The 16,662-nt window shown below is 44.4% G+C and overlaps 3 protein-coding genes across 3 annotated transcripts; all 3 read left to right on the top strand.

Annotated features, from left to right (window-relative positions):
* Window positions 1–201: 201 nt before the first annotated feature.
* LOC135484936 (ribokinase-like) lies at window positions 202–4,330 on the top strand. The gene is made up of 8 exons (XM_064766645.1): window positions 202–276; window positions 1,016–1,151; window positions 1,344–1,407; window positions 1,667–1,729; window positions 2,070–2,237; window positions 2,429–2,526; window positions 2,669–2,857; window positions 3,331–4,330. Exons 1-8 carry the CDS (start codon window positions 221–223, stop codon window positions 3,505–3,507), a joined length of 951 nt encoding a protein of 316 aa, XP_064622715.1. The 5' UTR covers window positions 202–220; the 3' UTR covers window positions 3,508–4,330.
* An 88-nt stretch (window positions 4,331–4,418) lies between these two features.
* On the top strand, window positions 4,419–7,298 carry LOC135484989 (uncharacterized). Its single transcript, XM_064766715.1, has 2 exons — window positions 4,419–4,795; window positions 5,106–7,298. The coding sequence occupies exon 2, from the start codon at window positions 5,112–5,114 to the stop codon at window positions 6,732–6,734; it is 1,623 nt and encodes a 540-aa protein (XP_064622785.1). The 5' UTR covers window positions 4,419–4,795; window positions 5,106–5,111; the 3' UTR covers window positions 6,735–7,298.
* Window positions 7,299–9,558: 2,260 nt separating this feature from the next.
* LOC135485085 (leucine-rich repeat-containing protein 74B-like) lies at window positions 9,559–15,677 on the top strand. Its single transcript, XM_064766819.1, has 12 exons — window positions 9,559–10,491; window positions 10,919–11,213; window positions 11,343–11,521; window positions 11,796–11,903; window positions 12,104–12,197; window positions 12,523–12,572; window positions 12,699–12,866; window positions 13,255–13,452; window positions 13,857–13,952; window positions 14,290–14,550; window positions 14,714–14,799; window positions 15,171–15,677. Exons 1-12 carry the CDS (start codon window positions 10,465–10,467, stop codon window positions 15,334–15,336), a joined length of 1,728 nt encoding a protein of 575 aa, XP_064622889.1. The 5' UTR covers window positions 9,559–10,464; the 3' UTR covers window positions 15,337–15,677.
* The last annotated feature ends 985 nt before the right edge of the window (window positions 15,678–16,662 follow it).

Here is a 16,662-nt window from a genome sequence, read left to right as displayed (position 1 = left end):
GTCTTTGGTTTTTTTCTTTTTAGTCTTATCATACCCCGCCCCTCCCCCAACCAGACGGCAGTATATTTGCCTGCTTCTGTCCTGATCTATCGCGAAACTAAGGATTTATGATCTTTTATACAAAGCTATATAATATGCATCTGTCATCCTCACCATGGTTACAGCACGTGATGAGCAACGAAAACGAGGCTGAAGGTCAAAGGCGGGAAAGCTGGGCAAGATGGACGTGCACATGGAGGTGGTGATCGTAGGTGGAATCGTCACTGATCGAGTCAGGTATAAGTACACATATTATCAACCCCCCCCCCCCCCGAGAGTTGCTGCTACTGACTCGACAGAGTAGACTAAAGTCTGGTTACTCTCAGATTACACCAGGAAACCCAGTAGGCCTACTTCTAGCCTACTTCTACTGTGCTTTACCCGGCAATTTAGGCCTATTTACATGGTCCCAGTATGTCAAACTAATGATAGAAAACAACCGGGTTTTTTTAGGCCATTGGACAATCGTGCACATGCACATCTACATGCACATCTACATGCACATCTACATGCACATCTACATGCACATCTACATGCACATCTCCATGCACATCTACATGCACATCTACATGCACATCTACATGCACATCTCCATGCACATCTACATGCACATCTACATGCACATCTACATGCACATCTACATGCACATCTACATGCACATCTACATGCACATCTACATGCACATCCACCGATCGATGGAGCTGATCGACATTGTGAAAGAAGAGCAATACTGTAAAGACGGCCACGATCTGTCGTGCAATAGATGTCGGCACTGATGCTGTTTTGCTATTGCGGTATTTTATTACATTTTTTATTACAGGTGGGGCGTTTCCGAAGTTTCGTCTTTGATCGCTGCTGTCAGCAGGCCACTAAAATGGCAGCAGACAGATATGTCTAGAAAATGACAGATCTGTACCCTGAACGGTTCCCATGCCCAGTTTACCATGGTTACAATGAAATTTATTACTGATTACAGCTACTACAGGGAGATTCCGTCGCTAGGGGATAAGTCCGTTCAACCAAACCACGTGAAGATCCAATGCGGAGGGAAGGGCGCCAATATGTCCGTCATGTGCTCCAAGCTTGGCGCCAGGACGGCACTTATAAGTAAGGCAAGTACCAACCTGAATAATGATATCACGGTAGAAAGGGAGCCGGGGCGCGCTCAGGAACCGTCGAGTTTCAGAATGGTGCTGAATGTACTTGCGACGACTCCCTGCCGATTTTGCTGTATGCAGACCCTAAGGTGCAATCATGCGCATATCTATAAGGCCTATTTATAATGGGCCGACTTGCTTTTTCAGATCGGGGAGGACGACTATGGGAAGATGCATCTTCGAGGACTACATGAATATGGGGTGAATACCGGTACGTTAACTAGATGTTCTTTGCCATTGTGCCGCCGTCTCAGTGCCCATAATTCAGTGTTTCCGTACAATCGACAGCTCGAGCGACCGTCACTTTTCTATACGTGGATCAGAAAAATCTTGCCATCTTTAATTTCAACCTTCCTAAACCATGAAAGGGAACACTCCGAAGAAAAACCTCTCAAATCGTTACACCAAGATTTGACGTCCTACGTCTTTATGGTGATGTATAGCTTTGTTTTGGTGTACTTCTCTTACAGAATATGTCGAAGCATCACCGGGCGTCAGCACCGACATGGTCGATATCGCCGTTGCCGAGGACGGTAAGAAATACCGTGATTCATTGTACTAAAGGTATCACTCAGTTAGCGCGCTTGCGGGCGTTCTTAAAGACTTCCACCGACTAGCTAAATGTATGGTTGGGGTTGCTGCGAATGGCAAAAGAGGCAAGTTAAAACGTTTGATATTCCGATCACCAACGCAACTAGAGAGGCTGTCGGAGTGTTGATGTGGCGTGCCAATTGACAATTTGATTGGTATTTGAATTCAGTGTAATATGTCATCTTCCACTTCAAGGTGAGTCTGTTAGCAGTCGTGCTAAAGCCGCTGGTTATACGGAAACTGTTCTTGATGGAATCTCCATCAGTCTCTCCTTTGTTCCAGGGCAGAACCGGATTGATGAGGTCTCAAGAGCTTGTATGTATCTCATTCAACCAGGCGATATCGAGAGATGCGAAGCAATGATCAAACAAGCTGCTGTGATTGGAGGTATACTTGAGCCGTATGTAGAGACAACTGTCGCTTCGCTGAGATTGGGACGGAAATATGGACGTACGTAACAGGGAAATTGATCTTGACTCGGTTGCAATGCTCTCTAAATTGCTTACATGTATGGTATTTGCGTTTATTGTAAGGTAATGGCGAGCTGTTACCGTTTTGCTAACATGTATGCAAGTATGGATTGAAGAATCTAATCAGTACTTGGTATATGGTATATACGCTCATCACCGTTCCGTTTTCAGTGATTACCTTGTTCAATGCAGCTCCTTTGTTGGACTGCAGCTCTGTAACTGACGACGTCTTTCACCTAACAGATGTTTTCTTCTGCAATGAATTCGAGGTAAGCATCACTGGCGTTCTGACGATTTGTGCCATGAATGTAGATTGCTCTATTCACAAAATCTCCTCCTCGCAGAATAATGAAGAGGGACAAAAAAAACCAATCAAATTTACAGTAACAGGCGTCTCTACTACTTTTCCAGGCCGGCACAATAACTGGACGTCCCTGTCACTCTGTGGAAGAAGCTAAGTCGGTTTGTAGATGTCTGTTGGAGAGGGGTTGCAGTGTCGCCATCATTACGCTCGGACATCAAGGATGCGTGTATGGGAGAGTTCAAGGTGGAGAGGCTAAACATTTACCGGCCAGAGAGGTCCAGGCCGTGGATTCCACAGTACGTTTCATGGGAATTGAAAGGTCCAAAGTGGGTGGGCAACACTGACTTTGATTATGTCTCTTGCACTTATCGGAAGCGTGAGATGGCTATGTCATGGACCTCAACGTCCGAGACTAGGTCTAAAGTGGGTGGGCAACACTGACTTTGATTATGTCTCTTGCACTTATCGGAAGCGTGAGATGGCTATGTCATGGACCTCAACGTCCGAGACTAGGTCTAAAGTGGGTGGGCAATACTGACTTTGATTATGTATCTTTCACTTATCGGAAGCGTGAGATGGCTATGCCATGGACCTCAACGTCCGAGACTATGGTAATCAACAGTCAACAACAAGGAACCCCGTTTTGTGAGTTGTAGCTATGCCTCTTGGACAGATTTGATGGATAGGAAAGATCCCTTCCTAGACTGCATGAGATTCAAGAGACCTTTGCCTTGTTTATCTTCCACATGTCATTTTCCTTTCGTTACAGGGAGCCAGTGACGCATTCTTTGGAGCCCTGTGTTTCTACTTCGCCCGATTCTGCCATTTAGACTTAGAAGAAAAAATAAGGCGTTCAATGGAGATAGCTACCATTAGTGTATTAAATGAAGGTACCCAAGCCAGTTATCCTTACGCTAGTGACCTTAGTGAGAAGTTGTTGAACTAGCATTCGCCTACTCCATCGAACAGGGTGTCTTGTATCGAGCCATGCTACGAAACCCGTTGCCTCAGCAAAAAGGACCAATTACGGCTAAGATGCAAGAAGCAGGATGCCAGGCACACTTAAGCTGTCAGCCAGGCACACTTAAAGCAGGACGCCAGGCACACTTAAGTAGTCAGCCAGACTGCACTTTCATGCTGTTTGGCTGACTGGTTCGGCCGACTGGTTCAATTCTTTGGTCTTTAAAGAAGTACTCATGACATTATATAAATAGTTTATCAGTCTTCAACATCTCTTCCGGATCTGTGATATGAAAGGGACATTCCTCAGCATCCGATCGTGACATTCTCCGACATACTGCAGGCAGGAGCGAGATTTAAACAAATAAAAAGTCAAATGAAATCATTCGCCGGTGAACACGTTCTGGTTAATCATTTCTACAAAACGACGTAAGGCGGGTGGGATTCACGTTTTCACTTGTCATGAGACGGGTGTTACCATCACGTGCACGGCGGTAACATGACAGTGGTATAGGTCAATGTGAATCGTGTAGCCCACACTCTTGAAATGATTTGTTAGTATTCCATGACTCGAATGACATGCGCAAAGTGACACGTAACATGTGAAAACGTGAACCCCATCTTGATCACTGCTCATCCTCCGCTTGGATTTTCCACAATGAAACGTGTGTTCCACAGTGAAACCATATGCCAACCCAAACGCCACTAACAAGGAGGGACTTGATGAGGGCGATGGGTAATATGAGCCTTTTACTCGGTTGACATATCAAGGAAGCCTCAAAAAGGACTACACTCCCGGTCTGCTCGACACCATCAAGTGACTGTAAAGCTATCTGCATAATTGTGTAAATCGGAACAAAGCTAATGCATTTGAATTTTCCTGTGAACAACGGCCTTTCAAATTTATGTTGCGTTCCAATTTTGGAGAACGGAGGTAAAAGTGCTTTTTCTGCATCGGAAAGGTGAAGACTTCATCGCAGTTAGGATGGATCGCGCAAGGTGTTGAGAGGGACCCCTCCGTCGGTGCCGTGACGTACAGTGTATGATAAAAATCAAAAGATGCGGGGGTCTGGTAATGGGTGACAAAATTGAAAGGGTATCTAAGCAACAAAAGTCTTGCGGTTAGAATTTGTCATCATTTGCAAGTTCCATATACACACCTCAAGTCAATTGAGCAGCTTATCTGGTATATTCTGGACGTTTGCGGAAATATAAGGGAAGGAAGCCTGAAGTAGGACTAACACGTCTGAACGTCTTTTACGTCAAATCTATACGTGAGTAACTCGGCAAATCTGTTGGTATATTTAGTGGCCATATTGACCATGTATAAAGTGAACGGTTAAGTCGTTTTGTAACAAATGTGAAGAATTCTCATCAATATTTCTGTTGTTCTCATCCAGCGGCACTGTAGCGGCCATCAACATGACGGCTATCTTATGTTGCGGCATACTGCCCCAGCGTCTGGTTTCGTCCGTCATTTTATTTCCCCGGTAGTCGGCGAGCGATATCACAGAATTGAATGCATCCATTAAAATCCCAATATTTAACGGTCTTGTAGTTAATAGCGTTGCAATCATTTTCCAGAGTGCAATGGGTGTTTCGGTGTCCACCCAACATGACCGCAGCCGCTTCTACGAAGTGCCAGATGACCACGAGAATTACTGCACAGACGTGGAGTCTGTGGTGTCCGTAGAGGAGCCCACACCAACCATCAGACTACAGGAGAGCTGTGGAATTGATCCGAAGTCTCTGGAGTTCACTGCTGTGCCGTTCCTGAGGATCAGGGAACGTGGAAACGGGACTTGTTGGAATATACCCCTCGACTGCTTCGGCGGGAATCTCATTGGTGGAGGAGATAGTGTTCCGAACATGCCGAATAAGCCAAACATGCCGTCGCCCAACATGTCGAATATGCACCAGGAAAGCAGCTCGTATAATCGCGGCGGCAGACCATTCTCGCCTCTTTCAAGTGACGATGACCGACCAAGAAGCGGTAGTTCACGTACGCCATCACCTCACTTTGGGGGCAGGCCAACTCATCACGTGGATTGGTCACCCAAGAAGGTCCTGCCGCCGATAAGTCCCTCCTCAAGCCATGCGTCGCTTAATTTTGCCGAGAAGGAAGAGGACGCCTTTTCGAGTTCTGCTCAAATATCTGAGGAGATGACCGAGAGGATACAGCAGATGATGCAGCGTGAGACTCAGCGGAATGACGGGGATAAGATCCAGCGGATCAAAGAGCAGCGGAAGTTGCTCAAAGAAAGATCACAGCGGCGATCCGTTGGACAATTTAATATTCCGCACCCGGAATCCGCCGAGACGCAGCGCAACGCGAGGTTACTTCCACTCCGGGGTTCAGCTCAAGAAGCGATCTTCTCGGAGTCGATGAATATGAGTGACTCTGTGATGCAACAAGCTCTCTTCCATGATGAGCAGACTGGGGGGTTCACCCAGTCCATGGCCAAAAAGGAAATGAGTCGGGAGTTTTCCCGTAGGGTTAGTAATCAGAAATTTACGTCAGCGGATGGGACGAGTTCAAGTTCGAGTTGCTGTGAGGATTCCGCGGAACCTGAGAGAATTCGCCAAGATAGCATTCGTTCGAAACGAGGAAAGAAACATGTGCGGGAAAAGCCGAAAAAATCCAGTAAGAAAGGCTCGTCTGCTAAGATGAGCAATGATATGTTTGGAAGTTTGGCCACAACAAATTCTGCGTTTTCTAATATGTCAATGAATCCGAGTGGTTCGTTTTCCGGCAGCGGGAACAGGCGTATGAACATGGACTCCATGGGATCTCTGTTTGGAAACCCCGGGGATAGGGGACGTCTCGATGGGAGACAGGGTGGTATGATGACTCACCTGGAGAACCCGTCTCACATGCGCGGCCGGGATAGCATGATATCAGGGGTGTCCAATTTCGGTATGATGGGGAATTCGATTGACGAGCGAGTCATGGCAAGACATGGTTCCATGGGCCAAGGATTCGGAATGAGCAACGAGCGAGGAATGCACATGCAGGGGTCGATGGGCCAAGGATTTGCAATGGGTCACGATCGAGCAATGCAAATGCAGGGGTCCATGGGCCAGGGATTTGGGACGGGTCATGGTATGGAGTCCAGGATCCCACAGATGCCGAGGCAGGATGGATTGTTCAGATCACCACTCGGGAATATGGATCATTTTCAATCATTCGGACTACAAAATAAGTTTCTCTAATGACTATGCAGTGTTCATTTCATTATTTCCAACTGTTATGTCATATAAAGTAGTCAACTAAGTTCATTCATTATCATGCTTCTAGTTTCGCAAGATTCGCATCGACCTGCAGAGAAATTTGACGTTGAATGCCAATGCAACACAGATGGTCATTCTTGTATCTTCATATTTAAAGAGAAGGCTTTTTGAACAGTCCCGATCCATCCCGTGCGAGATGTCGTTGATGGTATACAGAAACACATGTATAGAGTGGTTTTACGTGATGACCTGCCATGCTGAAGGGACAGACAAAAGAAAGTAAGGCTAAATGTCCAGGACATGGCCATCGCAGTTGAATGTGTTGCCTTGTCAGTGACCACTTCATAGTTAACACATTAAGGACCTGTTTCTCTCGCTCGCCTTCTATATCTGGTTGTAGGAAGGTCGTGCTGATGTAGACTACAGCGCAATCGGCTGACGGAGCCAGGACCTATTTGAAAGTTGGAATTTGGACACAAAACATTATACTTGCGAACCATGGTGTAGTTCACCAGGGGGCGAAGAGAAGATATGATTACATGTTAATCTGTGTTGATCGAGTACGTGCATGTAATAAATAAATGTAACGCTTGATAACACGTTGATATTGTGTGGGTTTTTTCATTGCGTTTGGTACCAATTTGAAGATAGTCGCACTCTGAGACTCTTCTCGTAGACTGAGTATGATCTAACTTTGAGCAATTGTATGGCCGGATTCCCACCAAAGAATACTGGATCCTACTCTGGGAGGTTGGCAGTTGCAATGGTGATTTATTTCTTCCTTTGTTGTTGAGAGCGAGTACATGGCGTGAAGACAGTTCCGTGATGTGTCAACTCCACATCTTTTAGACCATTCTTCTACCTCCGATCGTCGATTGTGGTATTCCTGTGGCGACTGGGATGTTCGAGCAGGTTGTCCAGGCAGACAGATCATCCGCGTGGAGGGTGTTGCACTGATCTGTACATCTCAAAAGATGCTACTATTCCGTTAATGAAAACCGGGAATAAGGTTGGGGAAAGGACGCCTCCATGAGGGACACCTTCCTTCAATTGACGAGGATACTGAAGGATCCGTCTAAATTTACTCTTGTTCTATCAGTTCACCTTTGACTAGGTCTGTGCAGTGACTCTGAATGATAAATAGTTCTGATGTTATAGAAAATTAAGTAAAATATATATTTTACAAACATGTGTTAATTCCTAGACTTATACTCATGCCTTCGTGCATTGATTGTGTGCACTCCTTAAGTGCTTACTGATCGAGAGTCATTTCCCACAAAACAGGGCATTTAACAAAGGCAAACGTGACGGGGATTCACCCCTAAGCGCGTTAACGACTTTTGATTAGCATTGTTATATGTATATCACTGAGCCGATGATCCGATGAGGCGATGAGCCTCGTTGGTGAGCCACGGCTGTCCCCTCTATAGTCCGCATTTTGTGGTCACACATCGACCTACACAGGGGCGAAGATAGAGGCTTATTGGACATACAACCTCCCTTGTCTTCTTGTCAACTATCTCATTCTTCCTCTCCTTTGAATATTGCTTAAAGCATCACTACAGGGCAACGGCTTGAAGGAAAATGTAATCAGGTACGTTACGCAATGTCACATTACATTATGCATGATTATATACGTGTATATAGGGTATGTCTGCACAGTCACTTGATATACAATCGTCGTAACACAAACTGCCACCCTTAAAGTTGTTATTTGAAGTATTAAACGATTAGAGACCTTAATCACTTGGCTCAAAATCGATGAGAAATAATACAAATAAGGCATTTACTTCGCAAATCCAATTACCCGACCAACACTAGAATCGAACGACGATTGTGCCAGATGAGACCAATCACTGCGAGTCACCAAAGACCTACGTCCGTCTCCCCTGTGGTAGCGTTTTCTGATCAAATTCTTGGATAAATTGCGTACAATTTTTTCACCGTAGAAGGTTGAAAATTAAGTGTTTAGACCTAAGTATATACCTTTCTTTTTTCGTTGGCCATAAGTTTTCGGTGGACAATACGGAGCGATTTCATTTCTCCTTGCCTGGTTGATAGAACGATGGCTTGATATAAACAGTCGTAGCGGAAATATCTCTGCTTCAAACCTGGAGGAAACGGGCTATGGTACGAGTGTATTAGTTATGGAAATCCATGAAGATTTGAGCCGCAGTGGCGTGCAGGAGTAAGCTTCCGACATCGCCGGATGGTGAGCACCCTACAGCGTCTGATTACCGATCCGACAGCATCTAAGAAACTACAAATGAAAAGGAACTACAAGTGAATACACTTTGATTGACCTGACAAAGTCGATTTCTTCGGTTTGATTTCAAAAAGTGGGGATGACCTTGGAGAACAGTCATGTCGCTTTGTTATTGATATTTGCTGGTAGCCTGCTGTGAGAGTCATTTTCTGGCATAATCTCAGTTAGGCACTAATTCCTTGTTGACAGTTCTTTGATTCTTCTACCGTGGCAGTTCATTTCTTGCGGCGGATGTTGGTTAATAAGACCTTCAGCAAACGGCGCCGTTGATTGAAAGCAGAAAATGGCAAACAAGCGTCGTTTACCAAGCAAGTAATGAAACGAGGAAGGAAACAGATTTATATTGAATTCGCCGCTTTAGGAAAGAACAATTTACAGTAAACGCGTTGTGATTGGTCGAGCTCTAGTCCATCACCGGGGATGACAAATCTAACTCTTCTGATTGGATAGAACGACTGGAAGCCCCGTGCTTTCGGAAATGATATCCCTGAAATATACAATAAATTTCAAAGCGCCGATTATACATTCTGCTGTCCCTGATGGTATTGTGATTGTGAATCGTTTAAAATATTCATTCAACTATCGGATTTTCATACATGTTTCGGAGGATGTTCGAATGTGTGTTCTCCTGTTGTTGATTATCTTTCTCCGAGGCAGATGCGATTTGGTGGTGATATTTATGCCCAAGGACAGCAAGAATCGACGTTGCCATAGTTTCCAGCAAACCATTGACTTGACGTGTGTTGGAAACGTGTGTTTTGGAAGTGGGCGTGTTTAGCCTGATGTTATGTATACAGAAGTCCCAGGCATCGTCAAAAGTTTAGTAAAAGGAGAAAAACATAAACCGAGCCGGTGAATGGTAGGTAAACTGATACAAATAGAACGCTAGGGGGCAGTTTTACAATGTGATATGATAGGTTACTGAAACGGTTGACGTTGTTCACTGAAATCCGGGGATGTCTTCATTGGATTTAGTCATGTCAGATCAGTGCCAGCCTAACGCATTGACCTAAGGCGAGCAGGTGGTGTATACGAGAGACTGGCTGCAGCTAGGCATACGAGTAGAGCAAAATCAACATTGGATATACAAAGAATAACTTTTGTTTCAGCCAATACTGTTAATGATGAATGAAGGATACATTTATCATACTTTGTGTCAATTAGCCAAACTTGGAGAAGGTGATAAGTCACCGTCACGTGGATAATGTGGTAGAGGAGATTTCGCGTATTGATTGGTATCCTTGGTACCAATCATCGCAGGCGTGAAGAAAACAACAGGTCGAAACCTCAGTATCGGTTTATCACAGGATGTAATCTGCTCAGATGCCTTTGGAACAAATAATTGTAAGAATCTACGAACTTGTAGAAAATGGGTCTCCAATCTGGATACAGGATACATAACTGGTTTACTATAGGGCTTTCTTCCGCTGTAGTGAAGCAGTAACTATGGCGTATAAAGGTGGATTTGAACCGGTATGTCATGCACCGTTTCTTTCGTAAATACCCTCAGCATAGTGTGGGAGTAAAAAAGTGATGGGCGCTAGAGCGCAGGTCGCTGAATGAAGGGTCAATAAGGGGTTAAAAGACTGTAAAATATCTAATCAAGGTTTAAGGTAGAAGAAGGAGGTCCCGTCTTTGGATTTCTTGCTCCCTCTTCTGTCTGAACCCTTTTGACCATTCCTGACACCTGTTTCAGTTGCCTGTGGCAAGAAACAGCACACTATCGTTGATCTTGTGATGCTGAATTCTGCCAGAAAATCGCTTACAGTTCTTCAATGTTCCACAAGTCTAGAGTGGATATACGTAATTATTGTGCTATTTCCATGGATATAAAATTTTCCTCTCCCTCTTTCACGTTTATCTTGTGCCTGGTTACTCTAAGGTTGTGCTATTTTTCTAGCCGTCCAACCCTGTTCTTCCTCCGATCCGGATGAACTCCAAATCAGGCGGGAGGTCGGGCAGCCTTGTTTTCGAGTCCAAGCATAGGCTTCCCCGAGGCAGCACGATATGTACCTCCCCGAAACCCCCCGAGAGGGTTCAGACCCTCCTCGAGATGATGGAGAGTGGGAGGCCCGAGTCTGTGGAGTCCACGTTCAGCGGGGGTGCCATAGGTGGTGGCACTTTTATCACGGAACTTCACAAGAAATCTGATGATATTGATGACAGTGATTATGACACCGATTTGGAGATTGAAGGTGGGTGAAGCATTCCAGGCTGATGGCATATCGAAGTTTAAAAAAAAATTATATATTTATCTTTGAAACCTTTTTGACTGTACGTAGAGTTTGGGTTCTTGAATGACTGGCAGCTGTTTCCAATTTCAGCACCACTCAAAGCAGCGACAGAGAAACGAAAGCGAAAGGTTGTTTACCGGAAAGCGTGCAGTAAGAATGGCCTGACACCCATCTCGTACTACATCAGGAACATGGAGAACCCCGAGCTGAGAATGAGACATCGGGGCTTGGCGGAGAAGGAGGCCCAGGCTCTTTCGTTACCACTACAGGTATGTGATTAAGGAATGTGAGACCTTACTTACTTACTTAGTCATATTCGTGCCTAGAGGGCAAATAAGGCTTCAATTTTCAGTCTCCAAGTTGACCGGTTGGCAGCTTGTCTGTAGATGTTCCCCATGTCAGACCAAGCTGCCTCATTTGGCGAAATCCCAATTCGATGCGACACATTTCCGTCCCCGAATATTCAGTTGTTACCGTGGACTTTCGAGCTTTTCACGAACTGTCACACGTTATTTTTCATGTTATGTTGTTTTTGTTTTCTAGGTGGAACATCTAACCGAAACGCTAGATCTGGAGGGCAACTGGCTCGGCCCGGAAGGAATCATCCATTTTTCAGACCTCCTCCGTGACAACCTTGTGCTCACTAAACTGGTAGGTTATCACTTGGCAGAAATGGCATTTGTGCACTATGTTGAAATTATAACACATAGAACCCGCTAAATTTTCCCTGTAAATATTCAATTATCACTTGGTATTTGGCCTGGGGAAGGTAGGGTCCTTCCGGACCAATGGGCGTATTTCGCGTATTGGCACTTGTTACAGAACTACATGTAGTATTGGTTTCATTTCAGAATCTCTCCAATAACCGTCTCGGTAACAAAGGTGCTAAAATTCTTCGACTGGGCCTTCTGACCAATAAGAAGATAGAGAATCTTAATTTAGCTGGTAAGTCGCATCTCATTGGTGGGTCTCTTGACCAATAGGAAGATAGAGAATCTCGATCTGGCTGGGAGATCAATTTTATTGTGGGCCAACTGCATGTATCGTCGCAATTAGGTCATGTGATCCAAAGTCGTAGGGCGGACCAAGGCTAGTTGTGTCATTAGTGCTTCGGCAGTCCGATGGTCATGTGTGAAAGTAATTTTATTCCTACAAGAGAATAAGAACCTACTGGTGGTCAGACGTCGGGGGTTGACATCAAAGGTTTGCTTCTTGGCTTATATCAATATACACGTGAAACGATAAATAGGGTCTCATTACATCTTTTCAGCGAATGGTTTTTCAGACAAGGACGCCAAATTCATAGCTGAAATAATTGAGGTATGTAGATGCACAACTGGTAAATAAAGTGATTGTGAAGCTAATGTAGCACTGGTGGAAGAAGTTGGTCGGGAACAACCACGTTAGTTCATTCGCAACAGCAATCCTTGTCATTTCTCTTTTTAGAAAAACGACTCAGTGAAGTATCTGAACCTGAGCCAGAATGACTTCAACTCGGAAGGTGGGATGGCGCTGGGCCCAGCAATCGGGCAAAACCGGTCCATTGTTGACCTTGACCTCAGTTGGAACCAGATCAGGCTGAAAGGATGCGAGGCGATTGGCGAGGGGTTGAGGGTAAGAGAAAATACTCGACTCGGACGTGTCCTACAGTTTCCTGAAACATCCATTTCAACACCACATGAACTGTGGAATATGGGGATGGAACTGAGAAAGGGTCATTGCGTTGGGTGTCACACTTGCACTGGCACACGGAGTACGGGATGCGGTGGAACATTCGTAGAAACTGGTGGACTTCAGATGTGTTCGTTCCGGCTCAATCATTATCTGTAGCGGAGTCAAATGTTGATATCTCGGACTTAAGAACCTGAATTGCTTGAAGTCCGTGTTTATTATTTGTGCCGCCATTTCGGTCCACTTGATATATATGTACACCGTAGTGTTGCCTCATCGAACCGGTAGTGTGCCAAAACCTCCATATTCATGCATTCCTTTTCCTATTCAGGAGAATAAAAAACTTAAGAAACTGAACCTCAACAAGAATGGTTTCGCTGTGTTTGGAAGTATCGCCATCGCTGATGCTCTCCTGATAGGCAACAACATCTTGGAGGAACTTGATCTCAGCAACAATCGAATTCCCATATCAGCAGCTGGTTTGATCGGCAAAATGTTCACAACTAACTATGCCCTCAAAGTATTAAAGGTACGAAACAGGTTGAATCTCGATTTTAGTCGTCTATCGAACTAGATATGTTCATATAGGGCCTACCAATAGTGTTCACGAAATAGTGGGGTCCATCGAACTCTGTTCATGCCAGTAGTGGTTTGTGATCCCTTGTTGCTAACCTTTGCGTATTTATGGACTTTCGATTGCATGAACGGCCAAACCTTGGTCCAACAAGACATTTATGACACATTTTACAACCCCGGTGAACATTTAGATGCAAGAAACAGACAATCACATGGCTTTATTGTGGGGAAGACGATCGAGAACATGTTGCTTTCCCGAAGTTGGTGAACTGAAGAAGAGAACGAGCAGGTAATCCACGTCAAATGCAAACCTATATTTCTCCAATCCTACTAAGGAACAATACAATGCTTCTTCAGATGAGTTCAAACCCGATGACGACGGCGGGTGCTCTGGCTTTGATAAGAGATATTGAAGATAGTGAGGTGACCAACCTGGAAAGATTTGAACTCCGGGTAAGTGAAGAAAACGGTTTCCCGATGCACCATGATTAGTCAAGTTCGTTGGCTAAGAAAGGTGTCCACAGTAATGAATGCATCTTTGTACCTTAGTGTCTTTGGACTTGGAATTTTGACTCTACATTTTTATCTGCAGTGTAGCTGACATCTACGGGTTGCTCAATTGAAGGAATGGGGATCCCGATACGAAAAATTTCAAGAACCCTCTACCATATTCGTTGCAAATGTTCCGTAGCGGAACTTTATTCATGTAACCTAAAATAAAGTCTTTATGAATTCTTGATGTAACCTTATGTCTATCCTTTCCTCCGTACACGCCCTGTCTTTCTTGCAGGATGTAACGGTAACCGACGAATTCATGGACTCTGTCGACGCCATTAAAGAACGGCGGTCATTCGAATGCGAGGTTGGACACGTGACAAGCAGCCAAAATCGGGACTATGATGCGCCATTCCAACTCAACCTGTACAATCCACTTGAAATTATGCTGATCCACATGGAAACCAACCACCTGCGTGTGGTTGACCTGTTCCGAGGTTTGGACAAGGATGGAAGCGGGGCCTTGGATAGGAATGAATTTGTAAAGGGATTGAAGGTAAACTTTGCCAATGGAATAATACAAGCATCGTTGTAATTGTTGTAACTAAAAGAACCTTCCAAGGTTTGGAGAGAGAACGCGCTTGTAGAGAGGCGCTTACCATTGAACTCAAGGTTGTTTAAGATTGCTTTCTGATGTTGTTCCTTTGTTCTATCTATAGAATGTTGACACGCCCCTGTCGTCATCCCAAATGGACGATCTCATTGCGATGTTGGACAAAGATGGTGACGGAGAGATCGACATCTCGTAAGCTTTCATTTTAGTCATTCTGCATCCATATCTATAGTATAGTCCAGCGTAAACGACAATTATTCACCTCATTCCTCATGCAAGTTATCCAAGGAGTTACGCGTTGATACTCCCTGTGGTCGAAACGAGGCTTATAGGTTCAATCTATTTTGCCCACGCGTACGCTATTTCCATTGCTCGGACGAAGAGTTGACGTTCCTGCTGGATGGGGTGGAGATCGTTCGGGTCCCGACATTTACATGATGTCGATTAGACTGGCGCTGGCTATGGGCTAGATGTCGGTGAACTCGCTGCAGCATCTCCTTCATGTAAGATTTGTGTCTCTTTATCCTGCACGTTTAAAAGTGGTTCCTTCTTGTGTATTTCAGAGAGATCTTGAACATCAACACTGAGTTTAAGAATGTCAAGATGAAAGCCAAGAGAAGAGTTAAGGCTCGGAATGAGGAGAAAAAGAATCCTGCGCCGCGACTGGACTACAGGCAAGTTGGCCTGATGGCGGTGATTCGAGAGAGGCAGCGCATTGAGAGGCTCTGACCGTACTGAATGGTGGGCCACGTGCTCACCAAACCCGCTCCTGACTGGCTGTCGGAGTGTTAATTGACTCTGAGACCGCGTGTGTGGAATAGTGGCGAACCACGCCTTGATCGACTGAATGACGGTTTATTTGTTGATAAGGAAAGGATGTGAATGATTCTAGAGGTCAGAAAACTGACCCCAAACTGGGGTCAAACCAGGCAAAACATGTTTTGACTGTGATATTTTCCACACATTTGCTATATGTGCGACTGCAAAATGGCAAAGATCAACAATTACATATACATATAACTGATCAGTTTTATGAATTGTGCTGTTTATGTCCAGTGATGAGGTTGATTTGTTATTTAATGTAAATTCTTGAATATACATTCGTTGTGCAAAGAATTGATGACGCATTTTTAATAAATCTCAAATTATTTCAAGCACGACTTTGACATTTCTTATGGATGCTATTCGTCTGAACAGAATGATGACAAATGCGTCATCCATGTCAGCCGTCCATTTCGATCGACTACAGTGCCATCTATCGCAGGTTTTATAACTGAACATTGTTTGGACCGCATTCGGCATGGGAACGTTTTGGTGTTTCATTTCTTTATGGTGAAATCATTGTTGGCCAAACCGGGCTGTCACCGAATAAAAAAACAGCCTTCTCACGATATATATCACACGTACATGGCCTCTTAGAGAGTACTTAAGGATTTATTTAAGCGATCTAGAGGCTTATTTCCTACGCTGCAAACCACCCATACAAAATGTTATGCTTTTTACAAAACGGCTCTAACCGAAAGCGTAATCTTGTGTATTTTAATCACAAATTTCTCTCCTGTGTTGTTACACTTCTCATAGCAATTTTCTTACCCACGGTAAAACGAATATCACTTATTTAATCTCCTTTAAGAAACTTAATCCTGATATTCAAACAATATATGAACCGGAATATTGTCCCGTCTAGCCTTTTCTTTCGGTAGCGAAGAATTAAATAACCTGGTATAAGCTTTATAGACGTGACTAGGTATGAGTGCGTTAGCTACTGGTAAACATATCTAAACTCATGTCCAAATAATATGAAGGATTGCAAATATTTCCCTATACCGACTGTATGAGAGTGAAGTGATGTTCTAATGCGAGGCAAAAACGTTTTGACGACTATAGACATCCATTGTGTCCTCCGAATACGTGGAATACTAAGTTGTACTAAGGCCATGGAGTGATATTGAAACTTGGTTCTTGAAACTTGGTTCTGGGAAGGAAGCAACTTTTGGAAGCGTTGGCAATGACCTAGAGAAGGATCAGTTATAGAGTTTGTAGGAATATAAACGC

Source organism: Lineus longissimus, chromosome 3 (assembly GCF_910592395.1).
Source record: "Lineus longissimus chromosome 3, tnLinLong1.2, whole genome shotgun sequence".
Classification (NCBI taxonomy): Eukaryota; Metazoa; Nemertea; class Pilidiophora; order Heteronemertea; family Lineidae; genus Lineus; species Lineus longissimus.
The sequence above is the reverse complement of the archived record's forward strand: the minus strand, read 5'-3'. Positions and strand labels throughout refer to the sequence as shown.